At 45.9% G+C, this 18,444-nt stretch overlaps 1 protein-coding gene across 1 annotated transcript in view; it reads left to right on the top strand.

The window, feature by feature from the left end:
• mst1rb (macrophage stimulating 1 receptor b) overlaps positions 1–18,444 on the top strand; it is a 263,381-nt gene that overhangs the window by 229,732 nt on the left and 15,205 nt on the right. The window contains exons 18-21 of the mRNA XM_073072657.1: positions 1,126–1,307; positions 6,641–6,750; positions 7,981–8,146; positions 14,651–14,787. Coding sequence (XP_072928758.1) covers positions 1,126–1,307; positions 6,641–6,750; positions 7,981–8,146; positions 14,651–14,787 — 595 coding nt within the window. The remainder of the gene's footprint in view (positions 1–1,125; positions 1,308–6,640; positions 6,751–7,980; positions 8,147–14,650; positions 14,788–18,444) is intronic.

The following is an 18,444-nucleotide window of genomic DNA, read 5'->3' as shown; positions in this document are numbered from 1 at the left end:
GTTGAATGATAATTAAACTTGAACTTGGATGGACATTTGGGCTGATGCCCTGATTGTTTCAGCATCTGCAGTCCTGTTTTTCATCCTGTTTGGATCTTGTGAAGCCTCACTGAACCAACATCTCCAGTCCCTTGGTGTTCATTAATTCACCCTGGTTACCATTGCTCTTAACACAGTGGGCATAGCAACCCAGAAATACTCAGGAGGTACAACTCACCGTCACCCTTTACTTATTTAGAGATACCATGTAGAACGGGTTCTTCTGGCCCTTTGAGCTGCACGACCAATTAACCTACTAACCATTATATCATTGGATGGTGGGAGGAAACTGGAGCTGTGGAGGAAACCCATGCGGTCAAGGGGAGAACGTACAAACTCCTTACAGAAGGTGCCTTCATAAGGGCATTTAAGAATTTGCAATTAAATGCCAGCCTAACCAGTGAGGTTCACATCCATTGAATATATTCTAAACAATACAGAAGTCCACCATGCAAATAAAACTTGCAATAGTGTTTGAAAGACTTCCTCATTTATCCCTGTACTTAATGCTACTCAGCTCTCAAGTGATGGCTGTCTGTCATATCCAACGATGACGTGAAACCTGTGTGGGAAAATTTTTTAAATGGAAAAGCCATTGCACTGGGGCAGTTCCACTCTCACAACCTCGGAATTCCAGGTCCAGTGGTTCGAGTAATCGTCACAAACTGGGGTGTGCCCTGGATGCAGTGGATGACCACGACATGTTATGTGTCTTGTTATGCCCTTTGCTCTCCATGGAGAGTTGCAGAACCATTGGATCTCATTGTTGATCCTACCCAGTCTGTCCGAGCTGACTTCATATTGCTAGGACAGGAATGGCCCCTAACCCACCTGTTGGCTCCCCTCACCTAAAATCTCCCACCTGGTACCAGGGTGTGGCTGCTATCAGCTACTTGGAGCCACAGATGAGAGCTGAGTATCAGGTGGAGAACAAAGGAGTTTGCGCTGCCCCAGGAAATGTATAACAAGCCCTTTCACCAAGTGTGCTACTCCTTTCTGGACACTCCATACACCCTTGCTCACAAATACATTGCATACAGTTTGTATTCTGCGAAATATCTTTTCTTTTTTGTGGTATTTCAACAGGGATTTCAGATGTTGAAGAGGTGGAGCAGTTTTTGAAGGAAGGTATTATCATGAAGGATTTCCACCATGAAAATGTTCTATCCTTGTTGGGAATTTTCCTTCCTAAGGAAGGGTTACCATTAGTAGTATTGCCATATATGAAACACGGAGACCTCAGGCATTTTATCCGCCAGGAAGAGCGAGTAAGTAATAAGTCATACTCCATTAGTTTGCATGGATAGGGCGAGCAGGGTAATGTGGTGCTTTACACCCTTGTGCATTGTGGTGCTTTTCTACTATTGGTCTAGGTGTATGCAAGTGGATCACCCAATGCAATTTGCCCCGAACCCCTGTCATTTCCTGTCACTGTGTTGTGACATTAAACTGCTGGATTAAACCATCATTTCCTGTCACTGTGTTGTGACATTAAATGCTGCATTAAACCATCATTAGAACTTCACCATGGTCAGTCCCAAGCCTAGCTGCGAGGAGTTTGGGCATGGGGCTAGCAGGCCCATCCCATAGAAACCCAGAGCTCCAGAAATGCTGCCAAGAAGCTCCAAAGACCATCATCCCTGGGAAAGGAAGGATACATCAAGAAGATAGGCTACACTTGGGGACAATAGGAGAGATTAGCCCAGGACAGAGGACTCTGGCGAGCTGCTGCCAACAACCGATGTTCCAATAGGGGTGATGGGTTTAAGCAAGCATATGATTAGAGAATCTGATTCTGTTTGAAATGTATAGAAGAGTTAGATAGAAGCACATTTTGTAGATAACTGTGAGCATGATTTAAAGAGCTGGCACTCTGTAATATTTAGCCATCTGGTCTTGGAAACCATGCTGTAAGCCTGATGCATTTCAGTTTTCCAAGACCTCTCCTGATTGACTAGGTCTTCTATAAAATGCACCTATTTCTCTCTGTCTACAGTCTTTCTATTTAAAGGCAGCAGAACAAAATAATTGTTACTCTGGATCCGATGCAGCACAAAAACCCCACAAAAGATAAGAACAAAATAATAACATAATAAATATAAATACATAAGATACAGTAACTAACATACATAGATTGATTGTATGTCCAAGAAGTGATACTAGTCTGTACATAAGGTGACTGACAGGAAATATTAAAGTAGTGGTAGAGTTAGTGGGTGGAAGTGTTGATCACTGCACTGCCTGGGGGAAACTAACTGTTTTTGAGTCTGGTGGTCCTGGTGTGAATGCTATGTAGCCTCCTCCCTGTTGGGAGTGGGACAAACAGTCCATGAGCAGGGTGGGTGAGATCCTTCCTGATGTTACTGGTTCTTTTCTGGCAGCTTTTCTAAGCTTTCCCTTTCATCCCATTTTCTTTCATTTTTCAATCTTTTTTATTGATTTTCAAATAAAGAATATACAAATCAAAAGAGGAGTTTAACAAGTAGATAATATAAAAAACATATAAACAGCAATAGTAAAAACAGAAAGTATATAATATCAAAATCAAATAGATAATATATTACGCTGTTATATGTACAATGGTCAAAAAGAAACTACAACTCCTCATAGCAATCGTAAAAAAAGATTGGAAATTTTATTAATAGAGAAAGAAAAACCCCTCTAACTAAACTGAAACAAAAAAAGAGAAAGAAAAAAAAAGAAAGAAAAAGAAAGATTGGGCAGTCCAATTGAGGATAAACTTTTAAAAAAAGAGAGAGAAAAAAAAAACACATCCTTCCAGTCATCTCCGAACCTTCATGGATAAGGAAATTCTCCAAAGAGAATAAAGAAAAATAAATAAATAAAGATAAATTAAATCATGTGAAAATATTGAATAAAGGGTCACCAGGCTTGTTCAAAATCAAAGGATGTATCAAATGTCTGGCTTCTAATTTTCTCCAAACTTAGACATGACATAATGGAGGAGAGCCAATAGAAAACAGTAGGTGAGTTAGATTCTTTCCAGTGTGGCAAAATAGCTCTCCTAGCCAGTAAAGTTGAAAAAGCGTATTCAGTTAAACCTACTGAAGACCTATATAAAGAAAGGGTGGAACTTCAATCACAGTATGATTTGCTTCTGACCTTTCCCATTGAACAGCAAATTTTTAAATCTAAAAGTTTATTTTATATACATGGGGAGAAATCTGCCAAACTTTTAGCGGGTCAGTTAAAGGCTAGGACGGTCAGAAGACAGATTTTAAAAATTCGCCGACCAGGTAGAACAGAAACTTTAGATCCTTATGAAATTAATAAGATATTTATGGACTTTTATTCTAATCTTTATAAATCTGAATTCTCTGATAGTAATATTACTATGAATAGATTTTTGCAAAGGTTAAGCATACCTCAAATTTCGATTCAAGATGCTAATATGTTAGATGCACCTATTAAAAAAGAGGAGATAGCCAAGGCTATATCCTCTATGCAATTAGGTAAAGCTCTAGGACCTGATGATTATACGGTAGAATTTTATAAGACCTTTCATGAAATGCTTATACCACATCTTCATCAAACATTCACCGATTCTACATTGGGAACCTTCCTAAAACTTTTTATGAAGCACTAATTTCAATGATTCCAAAAAAAGGAAAAGACCCACTGGAATGTGTATCCTATAGATCTATTTCTTTATTGAATGTAGATTTTAAAATCCTCTCTAAGATTCTAGCAAATAGGCTTGAGAGTATCTTGCCTAAAGTTATCTCAAATGATCAAACAGGATTTATTAAAAATAGGTATTCACATTTTAATATTCAAAGATTATTAAATATCATTCATTCCCCCTCAGCCAAAGAATCTGAATGTATTGTATCTTTGGATGCAGAGAAAGCCTTTGATAAGGTGGAGTGGCTTTATCTATTTCAGGTTTTGAAGAGGTTCAATTTTGGTCCAGGATTTATTTCCTGGATTAAATTAATTTATCATGCGGTTCTAACTAATAATCAAAAGTCTCCTTAATTTAGATTATATAGAGATACCCATCAGGATTGTCTCCTTAGCCCTTTATTATTTAATTTGGCTTTAGAACCACTTGCTATTGCTCTTAGGGATTCTAATTCTGTGCAGGGTATTAGGAGAGGGGATAAATTACATAAAGTTTCGTTATATGCGGATGATTTATTAGTTTACATTTCAAATCCTAAGAAATCTATTCCTACTATGTTATCTATATTTATGGAATTTGGGGCTTTTTCTGGATATAAACTTAATTTACATAAAAGTGAATTATTTCCTATTAATAATTACTTTGATTATTATGATCAAATACCTTTTAATATTGCCAAAAACCATTTTACTTACCTTGGTATCAAAATTACAAAAAATTTTGAAGACCTATATAGGTATAATTTCTTCCCTTTAGTTGAATATACTCAACAGGCACTTTCCAAATGGTCACCTATGTCGATGTCATTGATAGGTCGAATAAATGCTATAAAAATGGTTATTCTACCAAAATTTTTATATATATTTCAAGCAATTCCCTCTTTTGTTCCAAAAACATTTTTTGATAAAATAGACTCTCTGATTTTGTCTTATGTTTGGAATAATAAAAGCTCTAGAGTGAATAAACTTTTATTGCAAAATTCATCCCATTTTCTAAGGGATAACCCAACCCCTTTCTTTCCCTTTATCTAAGCTGATACACTGACGGGTAGCTACAGTACTGAATATGCAGTTTCTGATGATTGCTGTACTGCATGAGAAGACAGTATAGATATAAAAAAATCAAATGTTTTACAGTAAAACTCTGAGAATGCAGGGTCTGGCTCACTCATTGGTCTGTGAGCTAGGGTCCAGAGTTTAAAGGGGTGTAAAGCTGGAGATACAGAGAACACCTGGAGACGGGGTCTGCACTGCTGAAGCCAGAGATCAGGAACCTGAGTTGTTTTGTGGCTTGGGCCATTCTTCTTAAGCCCATCACCACTACTGAGGAATAGTTTACCAGAAGTCTCTGTCCTGGGCTAGTCCCCAGGGGTATCCCATCTTCCCCTCCTCTCCCAGAGATGAGTTCTTTGGAGTTCCTGTATGTCTGGGTTTTTAACTTGGGCCAGCCCCATGTCCAACCCTCCTCCTTTCATTACTGAACCTAGGACTATCCATGGCAGAGATTTGGGACATGGTCCTTGTGTCCTCTTCAATTAAACTCTCTGCATCACTGGGGAAAAATACAACTATGTACCAATCATAAACAAGAGAAAGTCTGCAGATGCTAGAAATCCCAGCTGCACACACTGAATTCTGGAGGAACTCATCAGACCAGGCAGTATCTATGGAAGAGTACAGTCGAAGTTTCATGCCGAGACCCTTCATCAGGACTGGAGAGAAAAAGATGAGGAGTCAGAGTGAAAAGATGGTGGGAGGGGAGGAGGAAACACAAGGTGATAGGTGAAACCAGGAAGAAGGGGAAAGGGGTGAAGTAAAGAGCTGAAAAGTTGATTGGTGAAAGAGATATAGGACTGGAAAAGGGGAGAGGACAGAAAGCCATGGAAGAAAGAAAAAGGAGGAGCACCAGAAGGAGGTAATGGGCAGGTAAGGAGAATGGGGTGAGGGGTGTGGGGCATTACTAGATATTTGAGAAATTGATGTTCATGCTATTGGGTTGGAAGCTACCTAGATGAAATATAGGGTGTTGTTCCTCTAACCCAAGTATCACATAGAACCATAGAACATTACAGCACAGAAACAGGCCTTTTGGCCCTTCTTGGCTGTGCCAAACCACTTTTCTGCCTAGTCCCACTGACCTGCACCTGGGCCATATCCCTCCAAACCCCTCTTATCCATATAACTGTCCAAGTTTTTCCTTAAATGTCAAAAGTGAGCCCGCATTCACCACTTCATCTGGCAGCTCATTCCACACTCCCATCACTCTCTGCGTGAAGAAGCCCCCCCCTAATATTCCCTTTAAACTTTCCCCCTTCACCCTTAACCCATGATCTCTGGTTTTTTTTCTCCTCTAGCCCACATGAACAGACATATGAGAATAGGAAGTGAAATTAAAACAGTGGCCACTAGGTCCTTCATGATAGAATTCAGCAGAGTCTCTGTAGAGCGCAAAGGATTGTTGAGACTTTGGGTCGAAATGACTTTCAACCTGAAATGTCAATTCTTTTTACTGCCTTTATTCCTGTGTTTGTTAAGAAGCAAGTTCTTTTTTAATTGATTTGATTATTTTAGCAATCTCTTGTTTTTGAAAATCTACTCTCTACCCCCCCCCCCCCCCCCACCATCTGAGCCTGTTTTTCTGAGACACATAAAGAGTTAGGAGACTTGTTGAGTGGAAGCTGATTGGACTCAGTACAGGTTGGTTTCTTACACTTTGCCTTAGTCCAAATGAATTAACACTGGTAGAGGACAACACAATGAGCACTCTTGTCACTAAACCAGGTCAGATACAACTGGCAAATGCTCCTTAATTGAGAAAGTTTAGAAAACAGAGTTTGATTTATAAAAGGGACAAAATCAACAGTTGGACTGCTGTTGCTAGAGGGTCTCATTTAGGTGATCTGTACCTCAGTGTTGAAATTTGAATTACCTTGTGTTTTTATTTTCTCATGCACAGAATCCTACAGTAAAAGATTTAATAGGCTTTGGCCTCCAGGTTGCCAAGGGAATGGAGTACCTTGCCCAGAGGAAGTTTGTTCACCGAGATCTTGCAGCGAGAAACTGCATGTAAGTACTGTGGTGAATGATGAACCCAGTAAGGAGATGATATTGGGATACTGAAGCATCAAATGTAAAGAGACATTGGGCAAGACCCTTAACAGTGTTGAAGAGCAGAAGGATTTTGGGGTCCATGTTCATAGCTCTCTGTAAGTGGCTACACAGGTCGATAGGGTGTTGAAGAAGGCTTATGTATGGTTGTCTTTATTAGTCGAGGCAATGAGTTCAAAAATCAATACGTTGTAGCTTTATAAAACTCTAGTTAGGTCCCATCTGGAGCATTGCATACAGTTGGGGTTGCCCCACTGTAGGAAGGATGCCGAGGCTTTGGAGAGGATGCAGGAGAGTTTTACCAGGGTGCTGCCTGGATTAGAGGGCAAGTGCTATAATGAGAGATTGGACAAATTTGGGTTGTTTTCTCTGTAGCAGTGGAGGCTGAGGGGAGATCTGATAGGGGTTTTTAAGATTATGAGTCCCAGGGTTGAAATATCTAATATCAGAGGGCATGTATTGAAGGTGGGAGGGGCAAGTTTTTTTGCACAGGATGCCTGGAATGCACTGCTTGGGGTGGTGGAAGTGGCGGATACATTAAGGAGTTTTCTGAGTTATTTAGATAGGCACATGAACGTGAAGAAAGTGGAAGGGTATGGACATTGTGTAGGCAGAAGGGATTAGTTTAGTTGGCCATTTGACTACTAATTTAATTGGTTTAGCAAAACATTGTAGGCCAAAGAGCCTTTTCCTGTGCTGCACTGTTCTATATTCTAAGCTCAGTGTTTCCAACACCAGGTGGAACAGATCACAAGTGATAACAGGTTTATGGAAACTGAGGTTATGTCAATGAATTCACTTCATGGCCTTTGGAAGGCTTAGACAACACTACCTCAATGCCTCTGATTGCTGGAAACATCAGAATATAGAATAGTACGGCACAGTACAGGCCTTTCAGCCAACAATGTTGTGCTGACTTTTTAACGTACTCTGAGAACGAACTAATGCTTCACTCTTACACAGACCATTTTACTTTCCTCCATGTGCCTGTTTAAGAGTATCTTAAATCTCTATAATGAGCCACCCTCTACCATGCACCTACTACAAATTATGCTCTCTCATCTCACCCAATGCAAGGTTGGTCGATTTCTTTGCAAAGGGACATTATTGGAATTTCTCGGGGCTACTTAGAGTTTGAGGCACAAATAGCTCCACATCATTGACTTATGTTTCCATTGGGTGCTCTAGGCTGGATGAGGCATACGTAGTGAAGGTGGCTGATTTTGGGATGGCACGTGATGTTCTGGATAAAGAATATTACAGCATTCAGAACCATCGAAAGGCCAAGTTACCAGTTAAGTGGATGTCACTGGAGAGTCTACAGACACAAAAATTCACAAGCAAGTCTGATGTGGTAAGTCTGCCCATAGTCATTAGCACATCTGTCAGACTTTGGGGGTCATTCTTTGTTGCATAGATTTCCTCTTATCCTTTTTAATATCCTTGAGGTCTCTCCTGGCTGGTCTGTTGATAAGGTGATGGGAGTGTGCAGTCCCTCTCTGCAGCTCTCAGTTTTGTTCTCACTCCAACTTCCAGTCCTTCCCCTCACCCCCCTCTTCATATCCTGGCTTCTTCCCCTTCTTTTCCATTCCTCATGAAGGGTCTCAGCCCGAAATGTCAACTCTATTCCTCTCCATGTCTGTGCTGCTGAGTTCCTCCAGCATTTTGTGTGTGTTGCTCTTTAGTTTATATTTGTGTTCTTTTCTTTCACTACATTCCACTAAATTCTTTGCCTTTGTGTGTGTGTGTGTGTGTGTGTGTAAACATTCCTGTATAAAATCCTACACAGAGCCACTTCAAGTCAATCATTAACTTAATTTTAAATCAAGTAATTATAAAAGTGCCAATCACAGGATTTCAACTTGCATGCTAATTAGCAAACATGCCAAAGATAAAATTAAATGTGTAAATATTTTAAACATTTACTTAGTTAGAGATACATTGTGGAATTGGCCCTTGCAGCCCACCCAGCAGGCCCCCCCCAACAACCCCCTATTTAACCCTAATCGAATCACAGGACAATTTACAATGCCTAGTTAACCTACTGACAGTCCTACTGGAGTGTGGGAGGAAAGTGGAGCATCCGGAGAAAACCCACGCGTTCCATGGAAAGGACATACAGGCTCCTTATAGAGACACCGGGATTGAATTCTGAACTCTGATGCCTGGAGCTGTAATAGCATTGTACTAACCATTTTGCGACCATGGTGCCCAAGAATATGTTTGTAATTTGCAGAAAATGAGGAATGGTAAAGATCAGTGGCTGAGCTGACTGACAGCTAATAGTTCCACGGTGAACAGTGAGCTGTTGGTCTCTTGGTGCCCAGGGAACTGTGAGCTGTTGGTCTCTTGGTGCCCAGGGGACTGTGAGCTGTTGGTCTCTTGGTGCCCAGGGAACTGTGAGCTGTTGGTCTCTTGGTGCCAAGGGAACTGTGAGCTGTTAGTCTCTTGGTGCCCAGGGGACTGTGAGCTGTTGGTCTCTTGGTGCCCAGGGAACTGTGAGCTGTTGGTCTCTTGGTGCCCAGGGGACTGTGAGCTGTTGGTCTCTTGGTGCCCAGGGAACTGTGAGCTGTTGGTCTCTTGGTGCCCAGGGGACTGTGAGCTGTTGGTCTCTTGGTGCCCAGGGGACTGTGAGCTGTTAGTCTCTTGGTGCCCAGGGGACTGTGAGCTGTTGGTCTCTTTGTGCCCAGTGGAATATGAGCTGTTGGTCTCTCGGTTCCCAGGGAACTGTGAGCTGTTGGTCTCTTGGTGCCCAGGGAACTGTGAGCTGTTGGTCTCTTGGTGCCCAGGGGACTGTGAGCTGTTGGTCTCTTGGTGCCCAGGGAACTGTGAGCTGTTAGTCTCTTGGTGCCCAGGGGACTGTGAGCTGTTGGTCTCTTGGTGCCCAGGGAACTGTGAGCTGTTGGTCTCTTGGTGCCCAGGGGACTGTGAGCTGTTAGTCTCTTGGTGCCCAGGGGACTGTGAGCTGTTGGTCTCTTGGTGCCCAGGGAACTGTGAGCTGTTGGTCTCTTGGTGCCCAGGGGACTGTGAGCTGTTGGTCTCTCGGTGCCCAGGGGACTGTGAGCTGTTGGTTTCTCAGTGCCCAGGGGACTGTGAGCTGTTGGTCTCTCGGTGCCTAGGGAACTGTGAGCTGTTGGTTTCTCGGTGCCCAGGGGACTGTGAGCTGTTGGTTTCTCGGTGCCCAGGGGACTGTGAGCTGTTGGTCTCTCGGTGCCCAGGGGACTGTGAGCTGTTGGTCTCTCCATGCCCAGGGGACTGTGAGCTGTTGGTCTCTCCATGCCCAGGAGACTGTGAGCTGTTGGTTTCTCGGTGCCCAGGGGACTGTGAGCTGTTGGTTTCTCGGTGCCCGGGGGACTGTGAGCTGTTGGTCTCTTGGTGCCCAGGGGACTGTGAGCTGTTGGTTTCTCGGTGCCCGGGGGACTGTGAGCTGTTGGTCTCTCGGTGCCCAGGGAACTGTGAGCTGTTGGTCTCTTGGTGCCCAGGGGACTGTGAGCTGTTAGTCTCTTGGTGCCCAGGGGACTGTGAGCTGTTGGTCTCTTGGTGCCCAGGCAACTGTGAGCTGTTGGTCTCTTGGTGCCCAGGGGACTGTGAGCTGTTGGTCTCTCGGTGCCCAGGGGACTGTGAGCTGTTGGTTTCTCAGTGCCCAGGGGACTGTGAGCTGTTGGTCTCTCGGTGCCCAGGGGACTGTGAGCTGTTGGTCTCTTTGTGCCCAGTGGAATATGAGCTGTTGGTCTCTCGGTGCCCAGGGAACTGTGAGCTGTTGGTCTCTCGGTGCCCAGGGGACTGTGAGCTGTTGGTCTCTTGGTGCACAGGGGACTGTGAGCTGTTGGTCTCTTGGTGCCCAGGGGACTGTGAGCTGTTGGTCTCTCGGTGCCCAGGGGACTGGGAGCTGTTGGTTTCTCCATGCCCAGGGGACTGTGAGCTGTTGGTTTCTCAGTGCCCAGGGGACTGTGAGCTGTTGGTTTCTCAGTGCCCAGGGGACTGTGAGCTGTTGGTCTCTCGGTGCCCAGGGGACTGTGAGCTGTTGGTTTCTCCATGCCCAGGGGACTGTGAGCTGTTGGTTTCTCAGTGCCCAGGGGACTGTGAGCTGTTGGTCTCTCCATGCCCAGGGGACTGTGAGCTGTTGGTCTCTCCATGCCCAGGAGACTGTGAGCTGTTGGTTTCTCGGTGCCCAGGGGACTGTGAGCTGTTGGTCTCTTGGTGCCCAGGGGACTGTGAGCTGTTGGTTTCTCGGTGCCCGGGGGACTTTGAGCTGTTGGTCTCTTGGTGCCCAGGGGACTGTGAGCTGTTGGTTTCTCGGTGCCCAGGGGACTGTGAGCTGTTGGTCTCTTGGTGGCCAGGGGACTGTGAGCTGTTGGTTTCTTGGTGCCCGGGGGACTGTGAGCTGTTGGTCTCTCGGTGCCCAGGGGACTGTGAGCTGTTGGTCTCTCGGTGCCCAGGGGACTGTGAGCTGTTGGTCTCTCGGTGCCCAGGGGACTGTGAGTTGTTGGTCTCTCGGTGCCCAGGGGACTGTGAGCTGTTGGTCTCACGGTGCCCAGGGGACTGTGAGCTGTTGGTTTCTCCATGCCCAGGGGACTGTGAGCTGTTGGTTTCTCAGTGCCCAGGGGACTGTGAGCTGTTGGTCTCTCGGTGCCCAGGGGACTGTGAGCTGTTGGTCTCTCCATGCCCAGGAGACTGTGAGCTGTTGGTTTCTCGGTGCCCAGGGGACTGTGAGCTGTTGGTCTCTTTGTGCCCAGTGGAATATGAGCTGTTGGTCTCTCTGTGCCCAGGGAACTGTGAGCTGTTGGTCTCTTGGTGCCCAGGGAACTGTGAGCTGTTGGTCTCTTGGTGCCCAGGGAACTGTGAGCTGTTAGTCTCTTGGTGCCCAGGGGACTGTGAGCTGTTGGTCTCTTGGTGCCCAGGGAACTGTGAGCTGTTGGTCTCTTGGTGCCCAGGGGACTGTGAGCTGTTGGTCTCTTGGTGCCCAGGGGACTGTGAGCTGTTGGTCTCTTTGTGCCCGGTGGAATATGAGCTGTTGGACTCTCGGTGCCCAGGAAACTGTGAGCTGTTGGTCTCTCGGTGCCCAGGGGACTGTGAGCTGTTAGTCTCTTGGTGCCCAGGGGACTGTGAGCTGTTGGTCTCTTGGTGCCCAGGGAACTGTGAGCTGTTGGTCTCTTGGTGCCCAGGGGACTGTGAGCTGTTGGTCTCTCGGTGCCCAGGGGACTGTGAGCTGTTGGTTTCTCGGTGCCCAGGGGACTGTGAGCTGTTGGTCTCTCGGTGCCCAGGGGACTGTGAGCTGTTGGTTTCTCCATGCCCAGGGGACTGTGAGCTGTTGGTTTCTCAGTGCCCAGGGGACTGTGAGCTGTTGGTCTCTCGGTGCCCAGGGGACTGGGAGCTGTTGGTCTCTCGGTGCCCAGGGGACTGGGAGCTGTTGGTCTCTTGGTGCCCAGGGGACTGTGAGCCTTTGGTCTCTTGGTGCCCAGGGGAATGTGAGCTGTTGGTCTCTCGGTGCCCAGGGGACTGTGAGCTGTTGGCCTCTTGGTGCCCAGGGAACTAGTGAGCTGTTGGTCTCTTGGTGCCCAGGGAACTAGTGAGCTGTTGGCTGCTTTGTGCCCAGGGGACTGTGAGCTGTTGGTCTCTCAGTGCCCAGTGGACTGTGAGCCGTTGGTCTCCTGGTGCCCAGGGGAATGTGAGCTGTTGGTCTCTTGGTGCCCAGGGAAATGTGAGCTGTTGGCTGCTTTGTGCCCAGGGGACTGTGAGCTGTTGGTCTCTCGGTGCCCAGGGGAATGTGAGCTGTTGGCTGCTTTGTGCCCAGGGGACTGTGAGCTGTTGGTCTCTTGGTGCCCAGGGGAATGTGAGCTGTTGGCTGCTTTGTGCCCAGCGGACTGTGAGCTGTTGGTCCCTTGGTGCCCAGGGAACTGTGAGCTGTTGGTTTCTTGGTGCCCAGGGGACTGTGAGCTGTTGGTCTATTGGTGCTCAGGGGACTGTGAGCTGTTGGTCTCTCGGTGCCTAGGGAACTGTGAGCTGTTGGTTTCTCGGTGCCCAGGGGACTGTGAGCTGTTGGTCTCTCGGTGCCCAGGGAACTGTGAGCTGTTGGTCTCTTGGTGCCCAGGGGACTGTGAGCTGTTGGTCTCTTGGTGCCCAGGGGAATGTGAGCTGTTGGCTGCTTTGTGCCCAGCGGACTGTGAGCTGTTGGTCCCTTGGTGCCCAGGGAACTGTGAGCTGTTGGTTTCTTGGTGCCCAGGGGACTGTGAGCTGTTGGTCTATTGGTGCTCAGGGGACTGTGAGCTGTTGGTCTCTCGGTGCCTAGGGAACTGTGAGCTGTTGGTTTCTCGGTGCCCAGGGGACTGTGAGCTGTTGGTCTCTCGGTGCCCAGGGAACTGTGAGCTGTTGGTCTCTTGGTGCCCAGGGGACTGTGAACTGTTGGTCTCTCGGTGCCCAGGGAACTGTGAGCTGTTGGTCTCTCGGTGCCCAGGGGACTGTGAGCTGTTGGTCTCTTGGTGCCCAGGAACTAGTGAGCTGTTGGTCTCTTGGTGCCCAGTGTACTGTGAGCTGTCGGTCTCTCGGTGCCCAGGGGACTGTGAGCTGTTGGTCTCTTGGTGCCCAGTGTACTGTGAGCTGTCGGTCTCTCGGTGCCCATGGTAATGTGAGCTGTTGGTCTCTTGGTGCCCAGGGGACTGTGAGCTGTCGGTCTCTCGGTGCCCAGGGAAATGTGAGCTGTTAGCTGCTTTGTGCGCAGGGAACTGTGAGCTGTTGGCTGCTTTGTGCCCAGGTGACTGTGAGCTGTTGACTGTTTTATTCCCAGTTTGTTTTAGGCTTCCAGTGCAGGAATCTGAGACAAGCTGGACATCAGATGCCCATTCATCTGTGTTCTCCTGCCTGACGTCTTTCCAGTGATTGTGGCTGTGAAACACTCCCTTACTTTTCAGCAGGGAGTTTTGACTTTGGCCTACAAACTTCATTTGAATTATGTGCCATTCAAGATTGATGTTTCAATTATTTAATTTTATTCCAGTTTTTTTTCTCTTTTTTCCTAATTTATGTTGTTGTAATTACATTACTTATTTAAGCTTTTCATTATGTGTCAAATGCTGGCAAATGGGTCCAGTTTAGATAGGAACCTTGGTTGGCATGGACATGTTAAGCCTTCAGGCCTGCGTGTGGATCATACATCACAAACACAGGCATTCTGGCCAAACTTGTTCATGACAACCAAGAGATTCATTTGAAATGGTCCCATTTGCCAGCATTTACCTCTTAACCCCCTAAACCAGGGGTTCCAAACTTGGGGTCTACAGGCCCTTCCATTAATGGTAGGGGCCTATGACATAAAATAGGTTTGGAGCCCCAGTTCTAAACTATTTTTATTGAAGTGTCTTTTTAATGTTGGCATAATTATATAAATCTCAGCTGTTTTTAAATGAGGCATTTACATACAGTTTTAGTCTTTGACAACCAGTGAGCTGTTACCTGAGACTGAGTAGCTTCTCGGAGCCCATACCCCCTCCTCAAGCACCTGTTAGGCATCAAGGGGTTTCTCTTTCAGCCAGAGAGCCATAGAGCACTGCAGCATAGAATCAGGCCATTTAGCCCATCTTGTCCATTCCAGCCCAATCTGCCCAGTCCCATCCACCTGCATCCCTCTCATCCAGGTGTCTCTATCAACTTTTCTTAAATGTTACTATTGAAGCCATGTCTATAACTCCTGTTGGCAGCTCATTCACACTCACATGTTCAAGCCTTCTGGATCCAATAAGGTGCAGGCAGGTGGGTGGAGTGTCTGGGCAGTGGGTCGTATCTGGAAAGCTCCTGGTCTTCACTCTTGTGGCTCTGTTTGCTTTGGAGTTGTGTTGATGTCTGTCCCTGTTGTTACTTTTAGTGGTCTTTCGGAGTCTTGCTTTGGGAACTACTGACTCGAGGAGCACCACCCTACCCAGAGGTTGACCCGTATGACATCACACGATACCTGCTGAAGGGACGAAGGTTACCTCAGCCAGAATACTGCCCGGATGAGCTGTGAGTGCTTCCATATATGCTCTGTCTTTGCTGCTGCTTAGTGTTGAAGGTAGATCTCATCTCCTCTGCAGATGGCTGTGTGTTAAAATGAATCTCAGGGTTGTATATGGTGACGTATAGTGAATGTACTTTGATAATAAATTTACTTTGAACTTTGAAGAATAGTGCAAAAGAAATAGGAGAAAAGTAGATAATTTCTGTCTTTGAGCCAACTAGGCCACGCTGGTTCAAGAGTGATCTCAACACCATTTTCGTACTCGATCACCCTGTCCCTCAATGCTTTGAATGCACTGTAATCTATCTAGCTATGTTTTAAATGCAATTAATGACAGAACATCCACAGTCTTCTGAGATAAAGAGTGACATGACCTGCCCCTTAGAACCATAGAACATTACAGCACAGAAACAGGCCTTTTGGCCCTTCTTGGCTGTGCCAAACCATTTTTCTGCCTAGTCCCACTGACCTGTATCTGGACCATATCCCTCCAAACCCCTCTCATCCATATACCTGTCCAAGTTTTTCTTATATGTTAAAAGTGAGCCCGCATTTACCACTCCTTCTGGCAGCTCATTCCACACTCCCACCACTCTGTGTGTGAAGAAGCCCCCCCCCCCCAATGTTCCCTTTAAACTTTTCCCCCTTCACCCTTAAACCATGTCCTCTGGTTTTTTTCTCCCCTAGCCTCAGTGGAAAAAGCCTGTTTGCATTCACTCTATCTATACCCATCATAATTTTATATATCTCTATCAAGTCTCCCCTCATTCTTCTATGCTCCAGGGAATAAAGACAATATTCAACCTTTCTCTGTAACTCAGTTTCCCAAGTCCCAGCAACAGCCTTGTAAACCTTCTCTGCCCTCTTTCAACCTTATTAATATTCTTCCTGTAATTCGGTGGCCAATTTAAGGTTTTCGGCCTTGGTTCTAGTATTTAGAGCCAAGACAACCATTTCCCTGCATTGACAATGTTCAGATCTTTATCTGCTTCAGAAAATCGACCATGAACATGAGCTGCACAAGAACATGCCCTTCAGCCTACCATGACTGTGCTGACCATGATACACATCTGTTTATGTGTGGTTTATATCCTCCTTTCCCTGCTGTTTATGTGCCTATTGTATCTGCTTTCACCACAGGCAACTACCATTCTCTGAGTTAAAAAAAAACTTGCTGCATAAATCTCCTTTAACCTCTGTCTGTCTCACATTAAACGTGTGCCCTCATGTATTTGACACGTCCACTTCGGGGGAAAAAGGACTCTGACTGTCTACCAACACACACAAAATGCTGGTGGAACGCAGCAGGCCAGGCAGCATCTACAGGAAGAAGTACAATTGATGTCCTGACGAAGGGTCTCGGCCCGAAACGTCGACTGTATTTCTTCCTGTAGATGTTGCCTGGCCTGCTGCGTTCCACCAGCATTTTGAGTGTGTTGCTTGAATTTCCAGCATCTGCAGATTTCCTCATGCTGACTGTCTACCATATACTTTTATAAATTTTTAAATTAAGCTGCACTGCACCAGACAGGAATGCTGTACAACAGGTAGTCAAAACTGTCCAACGTATCACTGCCATTAACCTTACCACTATCAAGGGCATGCATACAGAAAGGAGTTGTGAAAGGGCCAGTAACATCATGAAGGATCCTACACACCCTGCTCTTAGACTGTTCGTCTCACTCCCATGAGGGAGGAGGCTATGCAGCATCTACACCAGGGCCACCAGACTCACAAACAGTTACTTTATCCAAACAGTAAGGCTGATACAACACATCCACCCACTAACTCCATCACTCCTTTATTAGTTCCTGTCAGTCACCTTATGTATAGCCTGGTGTCACATTATGGACATACAATCAATCTATGCAACTGGATCCTAGACTTCCTGACTGGGAGACCTCAGTCAGTCCAGATCGGGAGCAGCATCTCCAACACCATCACACTGAGCACGAGGGCCCCACAGGGCTGTGTGCTCAGTTCACTGCTGTTCACTCTGCTGACCCACGACTGTGCTTCAACACACAGCTCAAACCACATCATCAAGTTTGCCAATGACACAACTGTGGTGGGTCTCATCAGCAAGAACGACGAGTCAGCTTACAGAGAGGAGGTGCAATGGCTAACGGACTGGTGCAGAGCCAGCAACCTGTCTCTGAATGTGAACAAAACAAAAGAGATGGTTGTTGACTTCAGGAGGGCACGGAGCGACCACTCCCCGCTGAACATCGACGGCTCCTCGGTAGAGATCGTTAAGAGCACCAAATTTCTTGGTGTTCACCTGGCGGAGAATCTCACCTGGTCCCTCAACACCAGCTCCATAGCAAAGAAAGCCCAGCAGCGTCTCTACTTTCTGCCAAGGCTGAGGAAAGTCCATCTTCCACCCCCCATCCTCATCACATTCTACAGGGGTTGTATTGAGAGCATCCTGAGCAGCTGCATCACTGCCTGGTTCGGAAACTGCACCATCTCGGGTCGCAAGACCCTGCCAGTGGATAGTGAGGTCAACTGAAAAGATCATTGGGGTCTCTTTTCCCGTCATCACGGACATTTACACTAAACGCTACATCCGCAAAGGAAACAGCATTATGAAGGCCCCCACGCACCCCTCATACAAACTCTTCTCCCTCCTGCTGTCTGGGAAAAGGCACTGAAGCATTCAGGCTCTCACGACCAGACTATGTAACAGCTTCTTCCCTCAAGCTATTAGACTCCTCAATACCCAGAGCCTGGACTGACACCAACATGCTGCCTTATCGTCTTGTTTATTATTTATTGTAATGCCTGCACTGTTTTGTGCACTTTATGTAGTCCTGTGTAGGTCTGTAGTCTAGTGTAGTTTTTTTTTCTCTGTGGTGTTTTTCACGTAGTTCAGTCTAGTTTTTGTATTGTTCATGTAGCACCATGGTCCTGAAAAACATTGTCTCGTTTTTACTGTGTACTGTACCAGCAGTTATGGTCGAAATGACAATAAAAAGTGACTTGTCTTGACTTGATATATAAAATGTATGTGTGTGTGTGTATAATATATTATATAAAAATATTATTAGGAAAATCGAGGGCTATGGATAACCCTAGATAATTTCTAAAGTAAGTACATGGTCGGCACAGCATTGTGGGCTGAAAGGCCTGTGTTGTGCTGTAGGTTTTCTATGTTTCTGTAAACAACAGCAAAACAAGCCCCTTCCCTTCCTCCCCCCCACCCCCCCCCCCCCCCCCACCTGTTGTTGCATGCAGAGTCTTCTAACCCCAGGATAGATTGTCTCTGGCCTCCGGCCTCTAGCCTGCAGTGTCTCATGGGTGTCGCGCAGATATGAATATAGATCTGTGAATGTAGCATGATAGAAGAGAGTCAGGATCATGGCAAAGCTTATGACACAGAAGCCAATCAGTCCATTGGGTCTGTGCCAGCTAGTCCATAATTCTGTCTTCTAGTCCTGTAGGTCATTGGTTCTTTACATACAAATCCACAATTTCAGAAAGTAAATTCCAAAGTTAAAATTTCAAAGTAAATTTATTACTAAATATATCACCATATACAACATTGAGATTTGTTTACTTATGGGCATTCACAGTAAGTACAAGCAACGCAGTAGAATCAAAGAGGACACAACAGGACAGACAAACAACCAATGTGCAATAGACAACAAATTCTGCACATA

The sequence above is a fragment of the Hemitrygon akajei genome, chromosome 19, assembly GCF_048418815.1.
Source record: "Hemitrygon akajei chromosome 19, sHemAka1.3, whole genome shotgun sequence".
NCBI lineage: Eukaryota > Metazoa > Chordata > Chondrichthyes > Myliobatiformes > Dasyatidae > Hemitrygon > Hemitrygon akajei.
The sequence above is the reverse complement of the archived record's forward strand: the minus strand, read 5'-3'. Positions and strand labels throughout refer to the sequence as shown.